The following is a 19171-nucleotide window of genomic DNA, read 5'->3' as shown; positions in this document are numbered from 1 at the left end:
TAATAATGCTCATTATTCTAATGCATTTATTCAGTAGTGGCTGTCATGAAAACTACACAAGGTAATTCTGACAAAATGACCACTAGGACCATTGGTTCACTGCACTGTTTCTGCTTAAGACAAGAATGGTCTTGGGGCGCCTGGGTGGCTCAGTGGGTTAAAGCCTCTGCCTTCCGCTCAGGTCATGATCCCAGGGTCCTGGGATGGAGCCCCGCATCGGGCTCTCTGCTTAGCGGGGAGCCTGCTTCCTCCTCTCTCTCTGCCTGTTTCTCTGCCTACTTGTGATCTCTCTCTGTCAAATAAATAAATAAAATCTAAAAAAAAAAAAAAAAAAAAAAAAAGACAAGAATGGTGTAATCTTGGTCATTACTACCAAGGGAACACAGGGAACATTCAGTGTGAAATATGACACCTATAATTAGGAAGACCTATGGTTATACCATAGCAGTTTTAAAGATGAGGTAATTTGGGGAGTGTTAAAAAAAAGGCAGCAATTAATCAAAAGTTTTCAGCAGTTTATTTATGAGGCAGTATGCTCTGCAAAAGAAATGCCTGCTGTCTGTTGTCGTAAGGAGTTAATGTGGCATGTTATTAAGAACACAGACTTTGAAATAAAGTGTCCAAACACCTTCCATTTTTTAAACGCTAACTTTATTGGGCCTTGTATCACTTCCCTGGGATCCAGGCGCCTGGGAACAAATGAAGAAAACTCTGTGAACAGCCAGGGACCTAAGGAATCATGTTTCACTAGGAAAAAAAGTAGAAGGGCTGAGATTAGATTAGACAAGGTGGGAAAGGGATATTGGCAGGTAATGCGCAGGAAAGTTACAACTTGGGTTATTTTTTAACTGGCGTCCTACAAACGGCCCGCGTGTAGGTGTCTCTGTCGCTCACTTGTAAATGAACTTCAGGTTCTCCTTAGCTGGGGCGACTTCTGAATCGGAAAACCTGGCGGCGGTTCAACGACCCCGCCCTCGGGGTCCCCAGGGGTCATCTTCTGGAGAGCCTGACTGTCTGGGACGCGGGCCCCAAAAGCAAACACAAACCCGCCCTGCTCCCCTTGGGTGGAAACTTCCCCGGCCTCGAGCAGAGAGGGAGGGGGCGGCGGGGCGGCGGTTCCCCTCGCGGAGGCAGAGAACTGCGCGCACGAGGCTCGGGGCGCGCGGCGAGCGCGGCGGCCGCCGCCTCCTCCCCACCCCGCCTCTGCCGGCGCTGCCTCCTCCCTCCGCCCGGCTCGGCCTCCCTCGCTCCCTCCCCTCGTGGCTGGCTCCCGCGGCGGCGGCGGCGCGGCGGGGAGGGCGTGCGCCGGGAGAGAGGTGTCGGCGGTGAGGGAAGGGAAGTTTCAAGTGGAAGGTCGTCCGCCGGCCGGCGCGTCCTCCCGCTCTCCTCCGGCAGCATCATGGCGGAGCCGAGCGGCTCGCCCGTGCACGTCCAGCAGCCCCAGCAGACAGCCCCGGTGACAGCGGCGGCGGCGGCGGCCCCCGCGGCCGCGACAGCAGCGGCGGCCCCGGCAACGCCCGCGGCCCCGGCTCCGGCCCCGGCCCCGGCGGCGCAGGCCGTCGGCTGGCCCATCTGCAGGGACGCGTACGAACTGCAGGAGGTTATCGGTCAGTGCGGCGGGCGCGGCGAGGCCGGCTCAGGCCGGGCGCCGAGACCTGGAGGGAGGCGCGGCCGGGGGCGGGAGGGGGCGCGGGATGCTGGGCTCGCCTGCATGCACGCCCGGGAGGCAGAGCAGCCGGCTTCGGGGCCTACCGGCTTCAACAGTTCTTTTTTTTTTTTTTTTTTTTTTTTTTTTTATTTGTTCGTTCTCTGAGCGCTGGTGCTGCAGGAGGCGGCGCGGCGGATGTGACTCGCACTGCAGACGAGCCGCATGCTGCAAACTTTTATCTCCCGGATCGCCGGGGCGGCGGAGCCGGGGATCCGGCAACGCCGCCGCATCGCCCTCCACCCGCGCGTTGGGGCCGCAGCCCGTGGCCGCTGGCCACGCGGGCAGGCGGCTGCGGGTGCGGTGGGGTGGGGTGGGGTGGGGTGGAGTTGCGGGGGAGCCGCCCTGGGCTTCCAGCGCCCCCGCGCTGCGCCCGGGGGGCCGCGTCCTGGGGGACTCAGCGGGCGCAGCCGCGCTTCTGCTCGCCAAGCTCCGCGCCTCCGCCTCCTGTCAGCAGCCGCTCGCCGTGGGTAACGGGACCACGTAGGGATCGCGGAGGCCCAGGTTCTTTCCCGATGCCGGGGAGGATGCTGGTCTCCCTTCCTGACAGCCGCTGCTCCACGCCCGTCTTGCAGCCCGGCGCGCCCCGGTACCCGCCTCTCGGTGCCCTAGCGCGCCGCCTGCCGCCCAGCCCGGCCGCCCGGGGAAAGGCAGGCACCCTGGCCGCCTCCCCTGCACCGGGACGGTGCTTTCCTCAGGTTCAGGGCCGAGCTGCAAGAGCGAAACCCGAGACTTTCCGTGATGTGCTTCCTGCCGTTCGGTGCCATCTAGTCGGCTCACAAATATCACCTTATCGTACATTTTTAAAAACCTGGCAAAGTCAACAGCAAGAAGCCGGCATTACTTTTCGTTGGGCCAAGCACGTGAAAGGCCCGGAGATTTGTGTGGAACCTTCACTTCGAACCTTTCCTAGTGGGTCGTCCTTTGTCAGAGTCTTGTTAAACCTAGTTAGGGAAGCCTCCAGGCGAAGTGCACCTTCGGCTTCCAGCTTGAGTGGGGCTGCGGTGGGACGCAGCTTTCCCATAGCTGGATATTCAAGTACGGTGATGGAAAAGGAATTTAGGATATTTATGTTAAATATGGGCTTTTTTTTTTTTTTTGCTTTTCTTTTAAAAAAATCCTCCAGACCCCTTTAAAAATGTAAAAACAAGAGAATTTCATTAGGCGTTTAAATGAGCCTTTATCACCTGCTTCTATGTAAATGAAACAGCATAGACTGAAATACACATATATTTCATATATATGAGAAAACGATGGGCAGAACAGTCACCTAGAATATGAAAACTTCAAATAATCTAAAATAGATATCTCTCCATAAAATTCTTTGAAAACCCAGACTTCTCACAACTTTGGGCCAGGGATTCTCTAAGGGATGTGTCTTTGTGTCAATGCCTGGATTAAATCACTTTCTGGGCTTCTCAAAGCCTATCCAGCGAAAACTGCTTTAACTGGCATATAAGCCCCTTCAGTTGTTGGGTTTTTTGTTTTGTTTTTTGGGTTTTGCCCCTTTCCAGAGTTTGCTTGTTTGATTGTACCTTGAATATTCTGCTGTCCTATGACACATCTGGTCTCCCATTCCTTGTTTTCTGGGCACAGGCTGTTCTCATCCAAGTGCCCATGTTTGTAGGCAATCTCACTCAGCACCCAAGGCCAGAAGAAATTTTCCTTGAGAAGGCTTTTGCTTTTTTTGAGGCAAAGTACATTGGCTTCCTCTGCATCTCTTTTTACATACTTTATAGCATGTAATCCCCTATTTTTAATTTGTGCCACAAAATCTATGGCCCTACTATGTTCCAAGCATTGTCCTAGGTGTTAGCAGTATACAAGTCCATAAAAATGGTTCCTGCCCTCAAGGACTCCACGACTTTTTGTAATCAGTTCTCTAAGACTTGATGGGTGAGCACAAAGGAGGAGGGGGCCTGGGGATCACGGGAACCAGAATTTAGTTATAATCAGTTTATATGCTTATTTTGTCTTTTATCAGGGTTATGATGCAAGCTTTGCCTTTTGAAAGCATAGTATTTCGAGTTGACTGGTTTTGTGAGCTAATGAATAAAATTCTTTTAAGTGATGGGATTAATTGTAGGGTTTGTTTCTGCTTGCAATAACGGCACTGTTAATTATGGTTGGTCAGTTTACTTAAGGAATTTGAGAACAGAAACACCTGCTTATTACTTCTACCCCTATTTTTGCACATTCACACGGTGGGAAGGGCTTTTCTACATTTTAAATTTATCTTGTATTTTTCCAACGAAACAATGGTCTGTGTGGAGGCCATGTTATTGACAAATCAGATTGCTGGAATAGGGTTTTGCAAGGGCTTAATGTTTAAAGGGAATTATAAACCCATTTCCATTTAGCGTTTAATGCTAGTTGAGTGATTACAGGTGAACTTGTGGTGAAGCACTTTAGCTTAAACGTTACATGCAGAAGTTAGTAGTTCAGACACTGAACTAGTTTCAACATGAATGCGGGTGGAGAGTTTCTGCCTTCCCCCTCCACACGGCAGGTGTCATATGATAGGGCTCTGGCAGTGTGAACTGCGACCAGCAGGAGGCTGGGATGTGTCTCCGCAGAAGAGGGAGGGAGGCACCGCGTTTTTAACTTTACAGCGTGGCACAGAGCACTTTTTCATCCTTTCCTCCTGGGCAGAGATTAGGGCCTCAGGATTATGAGAGAATCGGTTTACTAAAGTTCAAACAAAGCAGGTTCAGTTGTTTGACTTCTGTTTTAGAAAAGTAAACATAGGATTTTGCAAGTCTAAAAATAAAGTTTTCCCTTTTGTTATATCGCTTTTCTTGTGTCCTGAAAGATCAGTGGAGAGTTTATAATGCTCTTAGGGCTAATCTGGTTCAGAAGTTTATGCATGACCTGGAAATGATGTAAAGTCTATCGGAGGGAGCTTTATACTTCGAGAGGGGTGAAAGTGTTGTGAAATTGTTATTATTTTTTTAAGATTTTATTTATTTATTTGACAGAAATCACAGGTAGGCAGCGAGGCAGGCAGAGAGAGAGGGGGAAGCAGGCTCCCCATTGAGCAGAGAGCCCGATGCGGGGCTCGATCCCAGCTCCCCAGGATCACGACCTGAGCTGAAGGCAGAGGCTTTAACCCACTGAGCCGCCCAGGCGCCCTGTGTTGTGAAATTATTAAACTCCTTTTAGCCATCTGTATTCTTGTCTTGGTAGACTTCAGATAATTCTGTCTCCTAAACAAGTAGCTGTTCCTAGGAGGTTTTATACTCTATACTCTACAGCCCCGTGAAGCTTTGTTCCTCATCTCTCCCCTCCATCCCACACTCCAGTTCCTTTTTTAGAAGGGTGAGGGGTACCCAAAGAGAGGCCATTTGAAAAATTAGTTTGTTAGTAATATTGATAGTGTTACCTTCGTTGTTGAACAGAGTGAACAGCGAGTCACATAAATGCTGTCTTTGGCATCTGTAGTAGGATTGAACCACCTCAAGGAACTTTTCCATCACAGCGCCAAAGTCACTGCCATACGAGTTTCCCTTATCTGAGTCCCATCATTGCAGCAGGGGCTGTGATCTTTGTTGGTTTTCCTCAGAGAAGCACTAAATAGACTTGTACCTCAAGAGGATGTTTGCTTTCCTTAGTTTTTTTTTGCAGGATAAGCCTTTCTTTAGTTTCGTGCTTGATTTCTCTGTGCTGATTCATTTTGTCCTGGGTGGTCATTTAGAATGATCTAAAAGTAATAAATTTAGGGGTACCTGGCTGGCTTAGCTAGTGGAGTGTGTGACTTTTGCTCTTTGGGCTGTGAATTCAAGCCCCACGTTGGGTGTGGAGGTAACTGAAAAATAAAGTCTGTTAAAGAAGTAATACATTTGAATTTTGGTCCTTGTCAACACAAGAATTTGGTTCTTAGCATCTTAGCCATAGTTTGACTAAGAGCTCCTTTGGATACTTTATTTCTCTCCAGTGATGTCTTTTTTTTTTTTTTTTTTTTAAACCATTCATATGCATTCTCCCCAAACCCAGATAATAGCACATATGGCCAGATTTTCAAGGAGCAACAGCTTTTCCTAAAATGAGACTGTAAGCAGCCTAGAGCACTACCGTTTTGCTCTGTGCTCTGAGTTTGTGCAGAGTTCTATGGTTTAGAAATTAGAACGGGTTTTATGGATGTTCTAGAAGGATCTGGAGGACATTGGGAGCTCACAGTTGTTTTTATAGGATCTCAGAGGGCCAGGGCACTGAGTGTGTATCTCCCAGAACTTTCATTTGGGCAGCTTTGCTATTGCTTTTGGTTTACTAGTTTGGGCTTTTTTGTTTGTTTGTTTTAAAAAAATAAGGTTTTATTGATTTATTTGAGAGAGAGTCAGAGCGTGAGTGAGTGTGGGTGGGTGGGAACAGAGGGAAAGGGACAAATAGACTCTGTGCTGACTGTGGAACCGGGTGCGACCCTGAGATCATGACCTGAGCTGACGTCTAGAGTCAGAGGCTCAATCAACTGAGCTATGCAGGTGCCCTTGGCTTTTCTTTTCTTTCTTTCTTTCTTCTTTTTTTTTTTAAAGTTAAAGAGGTGTCAGATGTATGGTGTAAGAGGGCTTTGGCTTTCATATCCTTTCACTTTTTTTGGTAATAAAGAGAAAAATGTATACAGGAATATTCTTTTTGTACTTTTTTTATTAATGCGGTAAAATATACACATATCTATCACATGAGATTTATGATTTTAACTGTTTTTTTAAGTGTATAATTGGTAGTAGTTACATTTGTAATAGAAATGCCTTTTTATTTATTTAATAGAATTCCCCTGTGGAGCCATCCACACCTCAAGTTTATATTTATTATTTGGATTTTGTTGTCTTAATTTCGGTCATTTGTGTTCTTTCATGAAATTTTTGCCTTTAAGTTATCAGATTTATTGGTTTGCCTTTCTTCATCATACCCTCCCACTTAAGTCACAGCTTTAATGTGGTATATTTCACCTACCATACAGTTCATCCCTATATAGGGTACAGTTCAGCGTGGGTTTTTGTTTTTTTACTATATCCACAGAGGTCAACAAGGATAATAGTTCGCTTTAGAGCACAGAGATACTCTTTTAAATGTACTGTTTAAAGTGTCATGTGGGAAAATGTCTCTAGGTGCAAAGAAACTTTTGGTAGTACTATTACATTGCTGAATTTATGCTTTTGATTTGTGAGCAATAACTTTATTTCTCCCTGTCTCTGACAGTCTGTCATGCACTACATTTTTTTTTTTAATTAACACGTGGTATATTATTTGCCCCAGGGGTACAGGTCTGTGAATCCTCAGGCTTACACACTTTACAGCTCTCACCAGAGCACATACCCTCCCCAATGTCCATAACCCCACCACCCTCTCCCTACCCCCCACCCCCTTAGCAACCCTCAGTTTGTTTCCTGAGATTGAGTCTCTTGTGGTTTGTCTCCCTCCCCATCCCATCTTGTTTCATTTCCTCCCTCCCCATCCCCCACGACCCCCCTCCCCCACCGCCACCCTGCCTCTCAAACCTCAGAGAGATCATATGATAATTGTTTTTCTCTGATTGACTTACAGTGCTCAGCATGATACCTCTAGTTCCATCCCGTTGTTGCAAATGGCAAGATTTTGGGTTTTTTTGATGCATGCATTACATTTTTGATGATGTCTGAGAATGAGTGGGCTCTGGAGTCAGATGGCCAGGACTATTTCATATCCTGGCAATAGCAGTCCCTGGCCTTGTGACCTTGAGCAAATCACTTAGATGTGTCTGCACTCAGTTTCCGCACCGGTAACATGGAGATGATTAAGATAAGGTTGTGTGGATTGAGAGAGTGGAAAGCCCTTAGAAGGGTGCCTGCACAGGGCGCGCTCCCAGTTAGTCTTCTAACTGGGAAGACCATGGCTGCTAATCAGATTCAGGTTATCAGGAGGGACACAGCCCTGTCTCTGGCAAGATACTGGAGTGCCTTGAAGGGTGTCTCCACTTGGTTTCTAGCAGGGAAGGAGCGGGTGAGAGTCCATCAGCTAGTATCCTCCTTCTGGGGTGCCCTGGCTAGAAGGTAGCTTGCTGGATAGCCCTCCCCGCCCCTCCGCCCTTGCATCTTCCCTCCTCTGCAGGAGGAAGTGGAGAGACCTGTGGAGCTCCTGGCGGATCTGGAGAGCTCAGGTGTTTAGGTGCCAAATGGCCCTCTGACAAGTGGTGAGAGCATCCTGCGGGAAGGCTACTGGGAGGAACAGCCCATTATGACAGGGCTCTAAGAACAACCTGCTAAGACTGCACTTTTCTTCCACCTCCCGAGTTCGTTCGCCCGGTGGAGGCTGCCATGCTGGCAGGAAATGCTGCTGACTAAAAGAAACCTCACTGTGTCCCAGAGCGTGAGAGGACAGGAGCGTTTGTTTTCAGATAGAGCCATCACGGCTGCTCCCGACCTCCTTCCTTCCCTCTCTGCTTCTCTCCAGGCTTAAAAAACACTCTCAGGTCTTTCTTATCTTCAACAACAAGAGAGAACAAAACAAAACCCTCACTACTCCTTCCTCCTCTAGCCACCACCTTATCTCCTTCCTTCCTTTCACAGCTAAGCCTTTTGAAAGAACCTCTCATTCACTTCTCAGCCCGCCACAGCCTTGCTTGCGCCCTCTGGCAGAGAAACCAGTTGTGGGTCTCCGATCGCTGTGACCCTTGCGTGACCGCAGCCCAGGGACGCTGCAGTCCTCTCTTTTCCTCTCTGCAGGCGGTGGCACCATCTGCCCTCCTCCTTCTCCCTTCCTGGCGGCCCCTGCTCCAGGATCGCCTTCCCAATATGCCTGCGGCTGCACCTGTCACCTGGAGTGCAGACGCGCTCTGGCTTCTTCGGACCAGCCTCCGCCCTTTCTAGGTCTTCGCGTAGATGTTCCACAGAACTTCCTCCTCACGATGAAACTCATGGTCTCGCCGCCTTTGCTTCCAACCTGATGAACTTCGTCAACACTCTTCTTAAAACCCTCGAACGCAAAACAGAAAAACGCCGGGGATCCCCCACTTCCCTGTCTTCTTCCACCTCCCACATCAAATTGGTCATGAGTCCTTGATTTCCTGCGCACTTGCTGTCTTCTTTGCTCTGTCTTTCACTCTTCCTCTTGGCCATCTCCTGTTTGGTGTGGGCCCTGATCGGTTCTAATTTGGGTAATTGTAATAAGTTCCTGGGGAGGTTCCTTCCTCTTCTCTTCTTGCTTCCAGCTGCAGTACACATTGTCCGCACAATGAGAGAGCTATACTAACGTTTTTATCAGTTTCCCCAGACTTACACTTTCCGTGGCTTTTCTGTCATCCTTAAGGATAGCTCTAAGCACGGTATTGAAGGCCTTTTGGAAATCGTCTCTTGCCTCTCTTTGCAGACAGACATCCGTTGTGATTTCCATTCTCAAGCTCCCAGCCGACGGGAACCTGTCATGGTTGTGGAAATAGTTAGTGCTATCCTTCCCCCCATCCTTCACTTGTGAGGCAGGTTTTTGCTCTGCTTGGAACAGCGTTCCACACCCTTCCCTACCGTCTTCGTTTATTTAACTGAGAACACTGTCTCTCCTTTTAAGTTTTACCTTCATTGAAGTGTAACGTGCACATGGTAAACTGTACAGATCATAAACATATAGCTTGATGCACGTTCATAAACTGAACACACCCAGATCGGGCCTCCCTGTTAAGACCTGGAATAAATGATTTCTCTTCGCAGCAACAGTCTCTGCGCCTGAGCCTCCTTTCCCTCTGCCCCTTGCTCTCTCTGTTGGGTATTTCATCCTCTAACAGTCCTCACAATGCGTGCAAATGGTTTGCTTCCTTGCCTATCCCAGTGCTAGATGTTAACTCCTTGAGGACAGTGTCTCTGGCCTCTATACCCCACATCTTGTATTAAGTATTTGATGAATGTTTTCTGGATTAAAGTCTGAACTCTGGGGACAGACATTTTTTCCCTTCTTGTGCAAGGAGAACATTGCCTGACTTCTAAAAATTTGCCTCCCTGGATGCTGAAGAGTCAGTCTTGCCGATGGTTGATGATGATGCTTATTTAGTTGTGTCTGGGCCAATCAGCTTAAAGGGCTCTATAGAAATTAGCTCATTAATCCTCCCAGATGAAGAGTAAGCACTTGAGTGTTTGCACTTGCCTGCAGTGTGCAGGGAGGCAGCGGGCAGAGGCCCTGCTCTCCTGGGGTCATGGGGACTGTGAGGTGGTCTCTCCGGATGAAGGACCAGAGCTCCCTGTCACAGCTGTGGCATCCTTTTACTGAGACACTCTAGAGTAGGACAGGGAGGGCCCCTGGCACTGGTCTCTTCTTCTCTAGAGCTTTCCTTTCTTGGGCATACCCATGACCTCCCTCTTCCTGTTTATGTATTTATATATAACCCAACCTTGAAGTTCTGTGGGGCCTCTTGCTGGGTAGAAATCAGAACTGTTGGGAAAAGATCAAGGATATATGTGAAACACAGGAACTGAATATCAGGACAGGTGGCTTTCAAAGGTTGTTATGATAGCAGGGATTGAATTTTTTTTTTTTTTTAAGATTTTATTATTTATTTATTTATTTGACAGATAGAGATCACAAGTAGGCAGAGAGGCAGGCAGAGAGAGAGGAGGAAGCAGGCTCCCTGCTGAGCAGAGAGCCGGATGTGGGACTCGATCCCAGGACCCTGAGATCATGACCTGAGCCGAAGGCAGCGGCTTAACCCACTGAGCCACCCAGGCACCCAGGGATTGAATTTTTATAAATAATCGGGGACCAAAGGTAATAGGATTGGTGTAGATAGGATAGGATACAGCTGAGACCCTAGACCATCCGTCTTTTTAATTCAAAACCAATCTAATAGGTGTTACAATTCCTCCTACAGTGTAGTCACTGGGAAAAAAAATTTTTTTTTTTCTCTTTAAATAGAATTTTTCTAATGCTATGAAGTTTTGCATATTTCTCCAGGATAGGTTTTTAAAATTATTCCAAAATAATTCCAAGATGGTTGGAGTGATTCAAGTGTTTTAGGTATTTCTTTTTGCAAATCTGCCATTCATTGGTCAAGTTTTTGATACTAGAGAAGAATTCAGTATGTTAATTAAAGAAGCATTTTAGGCTTGATTTAACTTGGAAGCAGAGGAGAAATAACAGTCTTAAGAGAATGGGTTGGCAGTGTTTTAGTTCTAGAATTGATTTAGATACACCTTTTGGAACTGGTGTGAGTAAATGCTGATGTAGTTCCTGGTTCTTTCCACCTGCCAGTTGTTTGAGAATAAGCTGTGGTTTAGTTTTAAGAAGCTTCTTGGACATCGAGGAATTAGATGAATTGACCTTTAAAACTGATTTTTTATTTAAATATATAGGAAGACATCATTTTAAGACAGACTTTTATTTTAGAACGAATTTCTTTCTTTCTTTCTTTCTTTCTTTCTTTCTTTCTTTCTTTTTTTCTTTGACAGAGATCACAAGTAGGCAGAGAGGCAGGCAGAGAGAGGAAGGGAAGCAGGCTCCCCACTGAGCAGAGAGCCCAATGCGGGGCTCAATCCCAGGACCCTGGGATCACAACCCGAGCCGAAGGCAGAGGCCTCAACCCACTGAGCCACCCAGGCGCCCCTCGAACTTCTTTCAGTAAATGACATTTAGTGTAATTCCCAAAGATCAAGTGGTGGGGGTACTCATTTGGTTCTTCCAGTAGGTGAACATATATGTTTTGGTGACATTTTGGGGGGTTAGATCACTAGAGCTATTTACTGGAAGAACTAGTATGGGAGTGAAGATGGATGACTTTCTGCCATATGAATGATAGATCTTCATTTGGGGACTATTTATTTAAAGTTTAATTTTAATTGATTTTTTTTTTTAAAGTAAACTCTACCCCCACCATAGGCCTTGAGCTCAGGACCCTACGATCAAGAGTCATGTGCTCTACCAATTGAGCCAGCCAGGCGCCTTCATTTGGGGAGTCTTTTGAAGCCAGTGACCTGTGGAAGTTCTGAGACTTCTCATAATCACTCTATTGATCCTTCCTTCCTTCCTTCCTTCCTTCCTTCCTTCCTAATTGGCAGTGACACCACACACTTTGTTTAATTATGGGGTGATCAAGAAAGCAGGGAGAGAGAGTGCTCAGGGGAAGGAATTTGGGTTTTATAAGTTGATTCCTAAGTGAGGAATGACATTAAGAATAACGAATTGGGAAATTTAATTTTGGAACAGATGGAACACAAAATCCATTCCTGCTCCTTTGTTTTACAGATGAAGACGCCAGTGGCTTAGGTTCATCAACTTTATTTATTTATTTTTTTAAGCTGTTGGTCCAGAAGTCCTTAGACTCTCAGGCTTGTGATTCCTGCCTGGTTTAGTATTTTTTTTTTTTTTCCTGCTTACATCACTTTGGTTCCTCATTAGTGAGAAGGAAGAAGTTAGAAAAATTATTGGCTGAATGAATTTTACAACAACCACTTTAGCACAGTAACTATCTATCTGAGAACATATTTACCATGTAACTATCACAGTAAAAATCTCTTTTATTTCTTTAGAGGTGTTGAAATGATCTTTATATATATTTCTTTCTTCATCAGGGTGTTTTATCTAACATGTAAGTGTGGTGGTGTGTGGACGTAAAGTCGTTTCATTTCTCTCATGGTCCTTTGCCTGCTCTGTTAACATAGACCAGGCTATAACCTTACCAGCGAGGTGGAGTAGGGGGTGTGTATGGGTGTGTTGGAAAGTAAAAGGCTGACGACCAGCACCGTGATGGGTGAAGGAAGCATAAGAAGTAGATGAACTTCACAGCTGATCATGAGCTGGAGCTGGAGCACAGTTTCTGCACTGGAGTCAGGTCCCTTCTGCCAGGGTGATGCATTGTCATGGTCAGAGCAGTGACAGCATTCTTTACTGGGTGTCTGGTTCTAAGCCCCCTTTGGTAGCCGCTAGCCACATGTAGCTATTTAAATTTAAATTAATGAAAATTAAATAATTTGGGGGGGGGTGAGAGGAGAATGTCTAGACTGTATAACCATTCTGAGGGATAGCATAATGGTGGCTACATGACATCATCCTTCTCCCCGGACCCATTCCTCAAACTCTGAATGTACAGCATCCAGAGGGAACCCTGGTGTCAGCTGTGCACTTCAGGCGATAATGACCTGCCTGTGTGGGTCCGTCCGTTGTAACAAGAGGTTGTTGATAATGGGGGAGGCTATGTGTTGGGGGGGGTGTGTGGGAGAGGGTATGTGGGAAATCTCTACATTGCTCTCAGTCTTGCTGTAAACCTAAAACTGCTCCAAAGAATAACTCTTTAAAAATAATTAAATGAAATAGAGTTCCTTAGTTTCACTAGGCACATTTCAAGTGCTCAGTACCTAATGGTGGCTAGTGTGGCTGTAGAACTCAGATTTTGTTTCTTTAACGTCACGTCTATAATCCGCACTAGCCAATAAGCCTCTTGGATAGCTCAGATATAGACTACTTCCATCACCGCAAAATGTTTTATCGGACAGCACTGGCTGATAACTTCTCCGGAATGTTCAGAAAATGACTAAATATTGTGACCTCCTGATAATATGCTAAGGCGTTGCCACTGACTTGGGAGTACAGAAGGGAGAGAGGCAGTGCTAACTTTGTGTAAAAAATAAAATCTTTTGTTTTCACTCTGTGCTCTATTTGAAAGCTAATGGATTCGTATTTTTGGAAGAACAGTTACTCTTTTTGTGTGTGTGGTGAAACAGATACCCATGTTGACGTAGGGAGATAGTTTTGAAGTGTGAGTTCTTATCTTACCCACTTAACTCATTCTGGGATGTTCTTGTGATTAGTGTAAACTGGGAGAACCCTCCCAAATGAAATCCACTGTTTTCAGAAGTATCAAAATGTTACATTTCCTGAAGAAATTACTTCAGAGTCTTGGGTTTGGATGTGGCAGACGGTATCACTTCAGTTCATTTTCTTTTATTTATGAAGGAAGAACTGACTAGGGTGGTGGTGGTTGTTTTTTTAAATGAAATTACAAAGGAGTCGTGATATAATAATACCTGTGTCAATTTCAGTCACTTCAATGGTGACTTTGAATCATGGGCCCTTCTTTTCTCTTGAATTTAAGATAATTTGGTATCTCAGTCATTAAAAGATGAATGGTTTAACCTAAGTAATATATCACAAAGCTCAGAAAACATCTAGTATTTCAGTTACTACTTAACAGAAATGCACACTTGGTAACCACTATTTGGGCAGTATCCTGTTCTGAGGGAGAATTAATGGCTGAGGGGTGAAAAAAAAAGTCTGCGTAGGGAGATTAACTGGGTTTAATTTTGGGCAATTCAGGAACAGTCTGTACTTTCTCATGTTTGGTGTCCCTTGGGTGACTGGGGCCGTAACAGAATATTTTACTATGTAATCCTTTAAACTTTTTCCTGTATATGCCCTTTGAAGTTTCTGGAGCCTTCCATCCAGTGCCTGGCCTTCAGCAAGGGCTGTTGTGGAAATAGTCTTAACGTGGCACCTTTCCTGGGCACCTGGGAGGCTAAAATAGAGCTAGGAGCAATGTCTCTGTGTAGGCTCAAGTTGTGATCATTAGGACTCACTTAAAAAGAGGAATATTTTTGAAGATCAGGGGCTAGATTGTTTATCTAATACCCGTCAGTTGTTTAAAAAGTGACCATCTCTAGGGCTAAGAGGTAATGAGCCTCTGAGTTCATTTATAGCCATCTTCCCAATTGTTTCCATAGAAGCAGAAGACTTTCCAAGGGCCGTAATTTCATGTCCTGTTCTTTAAAGCCTATTCGAAGTAGACCATAGAGGCATCTTTGAAGCTTATATATTTGCTGAGATAGCATTAAAGGCAGGTAGGTGACACGTGGTTACCAGGGTGGGTCAAAGTTCGGGTACAGTTAGTGTGGCCTGTGCTTCCTTATAGCTTATGTTCCACTTGAGTCTCCCATACGAAGAGCGAATGGTCATTAGCTAAGTAGAGCTGTGTAGAGTTGAAACTAGATATTCCCTTGTCTCTTGGAGCTACTTGGAAGAAAGGGAGGGTCAAATATATGAAAGGTGATCTTCGTGGGATGTGATTGACTTTAAAATTGATCCCATCAGAATTTATCTGCACAGGGGCGCCTGGGTGGCCCAGTGGTTAAGCCGCTGCCTTCGGCTCAGGTCGTGATCTCAGAGTCCTGGGATCGGTCCCGCATGGGGCTCTCTGCTCAGCAGGGAGCCTGCTTCCCTCTCTCTCTCTCTCCCTGCCTCTCTGTCTACTTGTAATTTCTCTCTGACAAATAAATAAATAAAATCTTTAAAAAAAAAAAAGAATTTATCTGCACAAAAGTACTGTTTCCTTTAATAAGGAGGTAGGAGGTGGTGGGAGGATGTCCACTTAGACTTTATAATTACATTTCATTTTATTTTATTTATTTATTTATTTAAAAGATTTTATTTATTGTCGGAGAGAGAGCAAGAGAGAGCACACAAGCAGGGGGAGCAGCAGGCACAGGGAGAAGCAGGCTCCCTGCTAAGCAAGGAGATGGATGTGAGACTCAATCCCAGGACCCTGGGATCATGACCTGAGCCGAAGGCAGAGGCTTTACCAGCTGAGCCACGCGGGTGCCCCTACATTTTATTTTAAATGAAAAAATTTACCTGTTTATATCAGCACTCCTATGAAGAAATGAGACTGATTTCTAATGTGACATTCATTAATTTGCTCTTAAGCTATTTCCAGAAACTGTTTTAAGTAGTTGTGGCTTTATTGGAATAATAAGTTAACCATGTGGAGTGACTCTAGCCTGAACAGTGCTGTTGGTTGTTTAAAGTCACTGTTTTTAATAGATTCTGCACCAGCACTTCGTAGAAGGACTGAGATGATCCAGGACTGTGGTTTGAGATTACAATGAGTTGTTTGTCTAGAGGTAAGGCTAGCACAAGCAAAAGCTGATGGTAGGCTGAGAGGAAGCGCCGTCACGTCGGGGAAGGATCCCAAGATCAGATCTGCAAAGCCAGCGATGGGCACAAGGCAGCCAAAGACCTCAGACCTGAGCAGGAGTAAGAGACAGAGAGAGAGAGAGAAAGAACTCAGGGGCATAGCCAGGCTTAAAATTTGCAGGGGTGTTCGGCAAGGGGTCAAGGCAAGTAGGGACAATATAGCTTTTCCTGGAAAGTTTCAGCAGCAACCTCTGGTTGAGTTGGGCACCTCCTGTAAAGCTTTGCCTTCAGGGGTTCCTCTGACAAGCTGAAAGGCTCAGTGTGGATTCCGACCGTCTTTCTCTCAGCTATGTATAGTTGTGTGACAAACCACCCCAGAACTTAGTGGCTTAAACCAATGACCATTTTACTTATGATGCTGTGGGTTGGTGATTTGTGGGCTGGTCTGGGCTGGTCTGCAGGTCTTGCCTAGGGCCCGTCCACGGCCTGCTGGGCTGGGGCTACCTCTGTCAAGATGATCTCACTCCTGTGTGTGGTGGTTGGTGCTGGCTGTTGCCCGGTCCTCTCTCCTCGGATTTCCCATTCTCGAGGAGGCTGCCTCGACTCTCTCCCTTGGCTGTGAACTCTCTCCCGTGTTTCGGATTAGCAGGCCTGGAGCTGCAAGGGCTCTTGAGGCTGAGGCTTGGTACTTACCCAGTGTCACTCTGCCTCACTCGCATCACAAGGCCAGCTCCGGGTCAAAGGGAAGGGAAATCCATTTCTCTGCTTGTTGGGCGGAGTGGTAAAAATCCCGCGGCAAAAGGACATGAATACAGAGATGGGAGGAATTCATACTGCCATCGTTGCAAGGTCTCTACCGCAGGAGCTGTATTTAGCTCACGAGTGATGAATAGACAATGTTTGATATTCATTTAACTTTCCTCTCTGACTTGTAGGGGAGCTAATTGCCCGACTGCCTTCATCTTGGTTGTTACTGTATGGTTGATTATAGGTTTTTATAAACTAATGTGCTGTGTGAGTTTTGCCTTAAAAGTGGCTTTAGAAATACATAACTTGCTAAATTATCTAACGATGTTGATTCCAATGTGACATTAGAAGGATGAAGGGGCGCGCGCATGTGTGTGTGTGTGTGTGTGTGTGTGTGTGTAATGCTGATACTTTTAGCTTTGAGGTGTTTTATTCCAGACTGACCTTCTTAAAACTCAACACCACATTAAAAATATAGATTGTTTGCATATGAACTTATTTCTCCTGCCGTCTAGAAGACAGTGAACCAGATCTATCATAGCCCCCAAAATAACATGTTGTCTCTGCATCACTCAGTTCAAGTGTAGATTGTTGCTTACATAATTAACGGAAGTTTCTTCACTTTGAAGTCAATCCAGCAATACTTTACTGGATTTACAGCCAGTTTTATAATCAGTTTTCGAAAAAGAATTGCCATCCTATTTGGATAAAAATATGAGAAACCTAGTAATAGTTACTGGCAGAATTTGCCCATTTCTTATTTTCTTTAGTTTATCATATAGGAATGGCAGAAATAACAGACGGATGGGAGATGTGCGAGGGCACCATTTATTAAATTGCAGTCTTTTTGGTAAAAGCACTTATGAAATATTGTATGCTTTTATTTTTTTTTAATTTTTAATTTTTTTAAAGATTTTATTTATTTATTTGATAGACAGAGATGACAAGTAGGCAGAGAGGCAGGCAGAGAGACAGGCAGAGAGACAGGAGGAAGCAGGCTCTCCACGGAGCAGAGAGCCCGACGCGGGGCTCGATCCCAGGACCCTGGGATCATGACCTGAGCCGAAGGCAGAGGCTTTAACCTACTGAGCCACCCAGGCGCCCCAAAATATTGTATGTTTTTAGATGTAGGAAGAGGGCTGAGTGTTATTGTTATATACTTGTGGATTTATTTGTTTTTCAAAGATTTTATTTATTTGACAGAGAGAGATTACAAGTAGGCAGAGAAGCAGGCAGAGAGAGAGAGAGAGAGAGAGAGAGAGAGAGAAGCAGGCTCCCCGCTGCAGAGAGCCCAACACGGGGCTTGATCCCAGGACCCTGAGACCATGATGTGAACCGAAGGCAGAGGCTTAACCCACTGAGCCACCCAGGCACCCCATATTAATGGATTTAAATATGACTTCCCTTTTTTCCTAAAGGGGAGACAGATGTGTACGTGGATTAGATATGCGGAATGTCTTTCCTGTGGTTGGCCCACACCGCTGTTTCACAAAGGGAAGGGGGATTGAGAAAAGGATGTCACCTAGACCTTTGGATTGTAAAATCTCCAAACTTGTTTATCTTAAACTTTCCAAATACTGTACAAGCATTATATAGAAAATTTGGATAATACAGATGAGTAAAAGGGGAAATACTACCAGTTACCTCATTGTCCAGGGCTAGGTAGTGTTTGAATTTTGGTGTAGGAGTTTAAGTTCAGATGGGATAGGACTTTTAAAAAAAAAAAAAGTATAAATGGTTATTTTTGGGGATTGATACATTTTAGCATTGTCAGTGCTTTCACATTTCATTTGTTTTGGGAGAGAAAAATTAGCCAGTGGTAGATTAATACTTCTTGGCAAAAGTGATTTGTTTCTCAAAAATTTGATATAAACTGGGGCGCCTGGGTGGCTCAGTGGGTTAAGCCGCTGCCTTCGGCTCAGGTCATGATCTCAGGGTCCTGGGATCGAGTCCCGCGTCGGGCTCTCTGCTCTGCAGGGAGCCTGCTTCCTCCTCTCTCTCTCTCTCTGCCTGTCTCTCTGCCTGCTTGTGATCTCTCTCTGTCAAATAAATAAATAAAATCTTAAAAAAAAATTTGATATAAACTGAAAGCGAAGCATACTTTCTGATTACCAGATTTTATATATATATATGTATCTTTCTCACACTTTTTAGTTTTCAGAATACATTTACAACCTAATCTTGCAATTTAGTATTTCCTAGGAGTGTCTGTTATTTGCCTTTTGCCCTCTGTGTTCTGTGGATCCACCTTATTTGGTATTTGGTACTTTCCTGATTGGAAGTGAAAACATTTTACAGAAAGTTCTGAGATGGAGGGAACTGAAAAGTAAGTAACTTTCTCATTGTTTATGGGTGTGTTTGAACATAGTAATGACTTTAAGTTTCATCTTGACCTTTCATATCAAACCTAGAGCTGACACTATGAGAATTTTTTAGATTGGCTGAATATACGCTGTCTTTCTTTTTGTAGAACCTGCTGTTTGGTTTCATTGGCAGGCAGGAGAAATGAATCTTTAGGAATTTAATTTGGTGATCAGAATGTTAAATTTGGGGGGGGCACCTGGGTGGCTCAGTGGGTTAAAGCCTCTGCCTTTGGCTCAGGTCTTGTTCCCAGAGTCCTGGGTTCAGAGCGCCGCATGGGGCTCTCTGCTCCAAAAAAAAAAAAAAAAAAAGTTAAATTTTTTTTAAGTTTCAGGGATTTTTATAGCACTTTTTTTTTTTAAAGGGGATTCCTAGTAATTTTTTTTTTTAACAAACTTTTTTTTAAATTTATTTGACACAGAAAGACAGCATGAGAGGGAATACAAGCAGGGGGAGTGGGAGAGGGAGAAGCAGGCTTTCCGCTGAATAAGGAGCCTGATG

The 19171-nt window shown here is 45.2% G+C and overlaps 1 protein-coding gene across 1 annotated transcript in view; it reads left to right on the top strand.

Moving 5' to 3' along the window:
- The first annotated feature begins 1343 nt into the window (after positions 1 to 1343).
- The window catches only part of STK39 (serine/threonine kinase 39), a 302762-nt gene continuing 284934 nt past the window's right edge, over positions 1344 to 19171 (top strand). The window contains exon 1 of the mRNA XM_044242263.1: positions 1344 to 1607. Within this exon, the coding sequence (XP_044098198.1) occupies positions 1400 to 1607 (208 nt within the window). The 5' untranslated portion in view covers positions 1344 to 1399. The remainder of the gene's footprint in view (positions 1608 to 19171) is intronic.

Source organism: Neovison vison, chromosome 3 (genome assembly GCF_020171115.1).
Source record: "Neovison vison isolate M4711 chromosome 3, ASM_NN_V1, whole genome shotgun sequence".
Taxonomy (NCBI): domain Eukaryota; kingdom Metazoa; phylum Chordata; class Mammalia; order Carnivora; family Mustelidae; genus Neogale; species Neogale vison.
The sequence above is the reverse complement of the archived record's forward strand: the minus strand, read 5'-3'. Positions and strand labels throughout refer to the sequence as shown.